General features: G+C 40.8%; 1 protein-coding gene across 1 annotated transcript; it reads left to right on the forward strand.

Annotated features, from left to right (window-relative positions):
* The first annotated feature begins 3,554 nt into the window (after positions 1–3,554).
* LOC119732128 lies at positions 3,555–8,398 on the forward strand. The gene is made up of 4 exons (XM_038205527.1): positions 3,555–3,612; positions 3,923–4,243; positions 7,331–7,666; positions 8,286–8,398. The coding sequence occupies exons 1-4, from the start codon at positions 3,555–3,557 to the stop codon at positions 8,396–8,398; spliced, it is 828 nt and encodes a 275-aa protein (XP_038061455.1).
* Positions 8,399–8,733: the final 335 nt, after the last annotated feature.

An 8,733-nucleotide genomic window follows, 5' to 3' on the forward strand; every position in this document is an offset into this window, starting at 1 on the left:
ATACCAAACGAACATCGATGGAAAAAGAGAATTTCTTCAAATTAATTCCCAGAACGTGATTTTCCATTACAATAAATATTTATAACGAGATTGTTCCGCTTGTACCTGATACACCGTAGCGTGTTTCTGCAAACTTTTCGACCACAGTAAAATGGGTTTTTCCGGGTCCCACACAATACACAGTGCTGTTATCACACCGATAGTGCGCCAAGTGCGCGACGCGATATACGGCCAGCGCTGCGGCCGGCGGCTGACGGTAACTAACATTGGCATTGTTTGAGCATAGTGGCCTGGACGACTTAAATTCTTCATTGTTAAAGAATAACCCACCTTAAATATATTTTCATAAATTATAAGTTAAGGCAAATTTTCAACAAAAACTTTTGATGGACAGTCTCGATAACTTTCATGGCGCGATAGGAATGTGATAGGAATCAGATTTGTTTTGTTCTTCCAACTTATATCTCAACTTGAAACTTACTTTTAATCCATATAATTTCCATTTTAGGAAGTTGCAATGTTTGTGACATGATTATTCAATATTTGTTTTTAACAAATATTATCAATCTCCTCTGAAATTTGAGAAAAAAATCTGCCGCAGAGACCCCCAGATTTGCTCTAAAATGCACGAGAGAGCTTCTAAAGTTCCAAATTTTTCGGGGCCCTAAGGCGGGCACCGAACCCCACGCCGGGGCTTCGTGAGGTGGTGTGTCACAACAAACTTCCTACACAGGTTTGCAAAATTTCACGTCCCCCCCCTTTTTGAAAAAATCCTGGATCCGCCCCTGAGAAATGTGGACTAAGCTGTTGATTGGTCAATTTGGATGCCTTTTTTTTTGTAATACAACGGGTTACGGAACACCCGATAGAAGGCATCCACTGAATGGCCAGAATCTGGATATCAAAATTTGTTTTGCATAATTAATCGCCGAATCTGTGCGAATATGATGGACGCTTGAGCGCAATTGCAATTCCATAGACTAATTTCAGTCGTCGATTACTCAAATGAAAGTTTTGGGGACATTCGTCATTTTGCCTCAGTAGGTCACATAATGATTAGGCCTATTGCTAGAATGCTAATCCCAACAGCGCATAATTATGATAATATGTGGAAAGTTAGATTACTGGAACTCACCATATTTCTTGTGAAAACCAGCAGCACCTGTGGTTCGTTATGACCGGCTCAGTGTTTTAGATATGACTCCAAGTCGATTATCGCACATTTAGTCGGGTAAGATAAACCTCCAACAAAGAAATCGCTGTGATATAGTTGAGTTATTGCTGCCGTGGTACTCCGTGCGTCTCACACTACGGGGACTGTCCACTTAGTTCCGAAATAGGCCTATGCATGACTATTATCATAACATTATTTGCACACCCCCTACTCCAACTTGAACTACAACCTCGTCTATAAATTATACACAATTGCTGCCATAAACTTCAAGGGCTGAACAAAGTTCAAAGTCAATGCACAGTGCATGCCAGACAGTGTCAGTCTAATATTCCCCTGCAGGGAATAATAGGCCTAACGTCGAGTCGAAATCATTAATTTGGAAAAATGTCAACTCCCATTCTAACTCTAGCAACACCGTCAGCACTGCCGGTGTCTGCCTTAATTCAAACCAAGCATTTAGTTCTGGGTTGCTTTGCGCGCAAAAAGGTTCACCCTGCTGGAAACTTTATCATCATCAGTGGGCATATTATTAGTTGAAGGGAACATGAAATAAAAGTTTGATTGCATTTTTTTTTGCTTAAATCAATAAAGGATGATGTTCTTAACAATATTTTGTGTATGGCGGTGTTTATTTTCTGGGATGAATGGGGGAAAATAATTTGTGAACATGTTTGGTCAAACTACTCAGCCCAACAAAGGGAAGCTTCATTAACATAAAACTTCACGAGGGGTATGACGCAAATCGAGGAAGAGACTTGCCGCGCTGCGGGGGGCACCGGCATTGCGGCGTGCATCATAATACATGTACATATACATTGCGGAACTGAAAGTTTCTGGTGTTTCGTTCAGAATCGAGGAGAAATAACACCCGATTTTCGGCCATGCCGCCAAGGTGTGTGGCTGCTAGGTGTAGTAAAACTACCAAGGATGGAGGAAGCCTTCATTTGTTTCCAGTAAATCCGAAATATCGGAGCATTTGGAGAGCCAAAGTGAAGGTAAATACCAGAGCAAAGTGGTCCGGGCCCAGTGAGTTCGTCGTGCTTTGATGCTGGTCTGTACAGCAACTTGGGCATGCCCCTAAAAAACATCGAGTCACTGTCTGAATCATTAGAACTCTGATTTGAATCGGACGAATCTGAACCATTTTCATCGGATTCGCTAAGGAAAAAAGAGGAAGAGTCTTCGGAACTTTCACGGTCATGACGGTCGTCGTTGTTTTCATTCGACAACGGTGGCACCGTGGCACGTCCACGTGTGCATGTACATGTATGTAGACACATTCGTACGTGTGCATATAATGCCACGTATGGGTACGCGGCGGCTGCACATACACACAGCACAGTAGCTTCGCTAATCCGTCTCGTACCCAGACGTCATTTACGGGTCCTGGATTTCTCGGCCTTTGTTTACGTCATGAACAGCGCCCTCATTTGGAGTTGCCGCGAAAATCAAAAAGGGGGGGTTCAATTTTGGACGGCAAATTAACACACTAAACGTACACCAGAACCAGTTCTGCTTTTAATTCACATTTAATACACATAAATAAATGTATATATAAAATAAAATACGTTATGAAAATTTTGGACTGCATGTTTCCTTTAAAACTAATTAACAGTAGTTTTATTCCAAAACTAAACATGGATGTATTTTTTCCTAGTTGTCTATAAGACAATAGCATATGTTTTGTTAGAAGATGGTAAAAACAGAATATATATTTTGTGGGATAAAAATGTCTTCATCACGAATACAAACAATTTGTTTAATGTACCTTAAGGCCTAGCTGCATACATTATTTTTTGCTGTTTGATTACAAATGTCACATGCAGCGGTAGCCGTGAATGAAAGTATTTTAACATCTAAACATATTCTTTTAAATAAGTGTAAATAATCGTCGGATTTGAACAGCGCCCCATTGAAAGTATGATACGAGACCCCATCCCAACCCCCCCCCCCCCCCCATTTGAAAAAAAAAAAACATTTCTTTGCAAATTTTGCCCACACCCTTTCAATGAACGCTGAACTGCACTCGGTTAAGGGAACTAAACTTTAAACAACTTCTGTTTGTTTTCATATCTGAAAGCATAAGCATTTATTGATATCACTGTATTTCATTTTTAGAGTCACAATGCGTACACAAAAGAAATAAAAACAATAAACAATACAAAATTGATGCTGCATTGCCACTTCATCATAAAGATTATCATATATGATGAATAATTTAGGTGCATTCGCCTCTTCAAAATGAAAGCAAAACTGCACTGATGGGGATTTCACTCGCAACACAGGTTGAGATGTTTACAAATCACAGGCATAGATCAACATTTACTGGTCACTATATCAAGAATTTCATTTTCTAAATTTCCACAGCCTTGCGTGCAACATGGCGGTTTCTTTCCTCTTAACGACATTCGCGCTGATTTGCTTGCACACTTCCGCGGGTAAGTCTGTGTTCTTCATTCAAAAACAATATAGAAATAAATGCAGGTAAGAACAATTACTGGTGAGAATAATACATGTTGTGAATTTAAATGAACTCGGCGGCGGATCGGAGGCTCCGCTGGTGCTCTGCCGTGTTCGCACAAAATATTTGTTTTATAATCCTACAAATCAGGAGTTATTGTTGTTGATGCGTTACTCTAGTGACCAACCACCGACTTACATACATGGCACGCAGGGCCAAGCCAATGCTTTTTCACCTTAAATAGGTGGGTTTACAATTTCATGCGAATCTTTCAACCTTCTTTGAAGCTGGAGCGGAAGAACCCAAGATCCAGGGAGGAAACCCACGATATGCTACCGTTGGATCCTGCATCACATTCACGTGCGTCCTGTACGGTAATTTAACAGGGGGAGACACATTAGTCAGATGGATTTACAACAACCAAAAGTTGACTAGCTGCGGCTGTGATGAGGATAAAAAATTGACCGACCTCATCCTCGGGAATGATACCTACAAGGCTTGCAGTTTGACCATCGATCCCGTAACAGAGTCATCAGGAGGTCTATACGAGTGCAAGGCACACTCCGTCGGTTTGGGGGTTAACGCGGCCGTGCAGCTCGTTATCAATGGTGAGTAAGTCGTTGTTTTACTGAACGCTAAACGAATTTGCCTTCATTTTTTTTTTGGTTTTTGCATTCCCCAAACCGTAAAGTTTCTTCTGTAAACAGTACTCACAGTCGCCTTAAATTTCTCCAAATTACGTGTCAAAAATCATCATTATCATCAAGCTACATTTTATTCAAATTTTGTTGGACAAAGCTCTCCTAGTCAATGTACCATTCCTCTCTGACTAGCCAATCTTGTCCATGTAGCCGTAACCATGTATGTTGTGATGTCATCTCTTAATCTGTTTTTTGTGCCTTCCTCTTCTTCGTTTGCCCGTTCGTGGTTGCCCATCTGTCAATGTTTAAGTCCATATAACAACATATATTATATGTTGTCTTGAAATCTTGATACATGTCAAGCTCTCATTTTATTATGATTAACTTAATGGTGTAAGTGCATCAGTTTCCTTCCATTGCCCGCTATGTTGTGATCAGATTAGTGGTAGACCATTTTCTGCTCTATGAGTCTGGATTATTAGAATACATTAGTTGTGCATCCTACGTCGAAATATTGGTGCATTGTTATCAGTCAAAATGTTATCGTACATTCCAAAGTTCTTCCAGCCTGCGTTGATCTTTGACTTAATGTCTTTCTCTTGTAGTGTCCTCCATTTTGGGACTTTGTAAAGGTCCGCATTCTGTAACTGACTACCCTTCGTTATGTCTCGTTATATATCGAAGTTTGTAATTGTAATGAACCGTAGGCCCGGCAGTTACAGACTCTGCGTTCCGCCTGCGCCATGCTGGATCACCGCCGGCAGTAGTCCCTTTGTTGACTGTACACTCTGGTGTGTTACAACTCCGGAAAGGAGCTCCGGAATAGGCTCTATAAATAGATTCCTTAAGTAGGTGTTTCTTTGTTCAGGCAGGGTTAAACTTTGAATAACCGTCGTTGACTCTGTCAGGGGCGGATCGGAAGGGGGGGGGGGGTCGTGGGGCCGACGCACGCCGCGCCGCCCCCCCCCCCCTTCTTCAGAAAATAAACCCAAGATGTTCTCCCCACGTAAAAACGTGCGTATCGGCCACATACGCTGGAATTACACACTATAAAAAAAAAAAAAAAAAAACATTTTCATCTTGACATGCTAAATCTTGACGAAAAACTCTTCGCAATTTACTGGTTCCCACCGCGTGCTATAATCAGAATCAAAGCTAATGATGCAGGACCGGAACCAGTGACTACGACCAACATAATGCATAACGTGACAGGACGAATTTGGATCGTAGAAAATACCAAACACACATCGATGGAGAAAGAGATTTTCTTCAAATTAATTCCCAGAACGTGATCACTCTTTTCTGATAACGAGATTGTCCCGCTCGTACGTACAGAAACACGCTAACGCCAGTCCTGAATCGGCGGGAATCGTAACTGTCGCACTAATTTATCCAAAACTGCACTTTTATCTGATCATAATTTCCAAAACGTACATTCGTTTCCATTTTGAATTTTATTTTTTAATGTGACTAATAATAGGTAAGAACTGCATTTGACTTCTAATAGGTACGAACTGCACGCAGTAACAAGTTAGCTGCTTTCTCCTCCATATAAATCAAACCCCTTTTTTTCAAAGTTGCCACTTTTATCATTTTAAGAGCAGATTTCCCACTTTGTATGTTTACTATCAAAACTTACAAACAATTTGAATATGGATGGAAAAATGTTCTTTATAATGTTTTCTTCCTCAATCAAGTTGAAACAGTCACATTCACTATTTTTGAATTTGGCACACTTTGAGGCGATCCTGGCCCACTGTGCGCTAGTTACAGAAAGGCAATTATTTTTGTTCTTTTGGTAAAAGGCCACTGTCTTGTTTTATAAAACAAAAGGCCACTTGTTGTTATTTAAAGGCCATTTTTAAAAACATATTTGGTGACCAAAAAGACAATTGAATGGGAAAGGGCACAGTCTTTACAAATTAAGGGAGGGGCTGGTAAATCCCTCCTTTAACATCCCCTCCGCCCCCGCCCCACACCCGCCGCAGTTGAATCTCTACGAGTTTGAATCTCTAGTATCGGCTTGAATAATTGTGTTAGCGCTGAAGTTACTTCTTCCCCTCCTATATTGGGGATGTCACTATTAATTTCATTTATTTCCTGTGCTTTGTTGTACTTCACATTCCTTATGACTTCCTTAACGTATCTTGGTCCGTTTGGAGGTAGCTCTGCTTCCATTGTCGTGCTTTCCCATTAACTTCACGTTGGGTTGAACAGTATAGTATACAAGTATTGCATGCTTCGAGTGGTGTAGCAAAACTAGCCTCTCATGGTGATCCATGGACATTCTATTCGCCTCGGGAAAATAGAATGGTCCATGGATCACCGAGGGAGGCTTGTTTTACTTTACCACGAGATAAAGCATTCAATATATGTTTGATAACCATTCACCCACATATTCTGCTTGATTTTAATATTTTAAATATTTAAATCTGAACACATCTTGGTCCGTTTGGAGGTAGTTCTGCTTCCTTAGTTGATTGTCGTACTTTCCCATTAACTTCACGTTGGGTTGAACTCTATAGTTCCTGATAGATATCACAGCAAACATTCAGCTTTTCTTCTCTGTTTGACGTTGGTATATCATCCACTTCTTTCAGTTGGCTGATTCTGGTTTTCTCACAATGCAGTTTCATGATATTTTTTTTTTGGGGGGGGGGATTTCTAATATTGTTTTGCATGTGTACATATTTTCTTCTAGTTATTTTGCGTCTAGTTATTTTGTTTCTATTTTCGAAGTGTTTTTTTTTCATCCAAATACTCTATTCATGTTATCCTCTTCAGATTTCTGTTCCTTTTTCTTCTTTCTTGGTGCTTGTCTTGCGGCTTAGTTCTTCCTTTAATGTTGTCAGAAAGTCGCATCTTTTGTCGATGTCAAAATATATAATATAGGCCTACCTTATATTTATATAGAAATTTTAAAAGAAATATTCGTTTACAAAATATTGATGTCAAGACCCTCACCCACTCCTCGTGAAAAGAAACACACTGAGAATCGCCTTCACAGATTGTGTTACGTGCGTAGCTTGTTTTGTGTGTTCTCTTCGACTGAAGGACGAGATAGCAAGCTGTACCTGCTGGACCCCTCCACCGGAGCTGTGCTGGACGATCCCGAGTATGGCCCCGTCTGCGTCCAGTCAGGCACCACGCGCCAATTCGAGTGCAGGATTCAAGACGCCAGACCTGGGGTCTGGAACTTCACGTGGATGCTTGGCAATCAGACGATCACGTCCAAACGCCGGACACGAACCGGAGCTGGGCAGGTCAACGTGAGCCGCTCGCACATCGTGACAAACCCTGGCAACGAGACTCGAGAACGTAACCTAACGTGCCTTGCAACGAGCAGTGATCTGTCTCTAAATGCCACAGTGCTGATAACGTTTTGTGCAGGTAAGCAAAAATATATGTTTTTGCTGGTACCATAGGGGCCAGACTTGTGTTATATATTTGCACCTCTGTATCTCACTGACTGACTGACTGAATAACTGGTCCACTGCATTTGCCCTACATTTGCACCTACGTATCTGACTGACTGACTGACTCCCCGACTGTGATTTTGGGCAGTGCTATCGTATATGATTAGCCCGTAACATCACAATCTGGTCCATTGTGTAAACCAAATGCATGAAAGGACTGCTATTGAATAGCAATTCTTAATCAATTGAATAGAAGTGTATCTGCTCTGGGACCAGCTTTACTATATGATCACCTTTTCTTGTTCATAGAGTTTTTAGCCCCTCCCAAAATTTGTTTTTGTCTTAGTAAGTTTTTAATAAAGACATCCGAATTTCATTTGACAATTGCTGAGGTAGGGTTTGATTTTTAAGATCAAGGCAAAGTTTGTAAGAGATTAGCAAAGTTCATCGATGATGTATACTTCCTCTTCCATGGTCGTCTTCTTGCCCAATCAGTTTAAGTTCAATATATTAATTTTCAGATTTCTCCTTGTTTTCGATTTAAGATGGCCGGGCAAAGAAACTCTTTTCTTTTCTTTGTTTGTGACTGACAGAGTCTGAGTACGCAAAGACAGTGCTTCGGGTTCTCGTGAGTATTTGCGTGACTGCGACGATTGCTACGATAATTACGCACATCCTCCTCTGCAAACACTATGGATACATCTGAAGGGACATCCGTGGGTTGAATAGAAAGGGGCGGGGTTTGATTGAAGTGGGCGTAGCCTCTAATATCCAAGTGCTGTTGTGAGTTTTCTGTTAATATCAAGAGACTTTTTCTAATTTTCTTACGGATACTTTTAAAATAACCAGTGCATGGTTTTGTATCACAAATGTCATAACTTGTCTTTGGAATATTATGACGTCTTCTGACTGAAGTTGGCTGTATTGTATTTCCTTATGGCTGCCTTATGCAAATATACGCAAATGTGTACCATTTTTGTCTTGTATTGTTGCTGTGTGTGTTGGTAGGCATAACATTCACTGTGTGGACTTCCGAAAAAA

Source organism: Patiria miniata, unplaced genomic scaffold, assembly GCF_015706575.1.
Source record: "Patiria miniata isolate m_02_andy unplaced genomic scaffold, ASM1570657v1 HiC_scaffold_1, whole genome shotgun sequence".
Lineage (NCBI taxonomy): Eukaryota > Metazoa > Echinodermata > Asteroidea > Valvatida > Asterinidae > Patiria > Patiria miniata.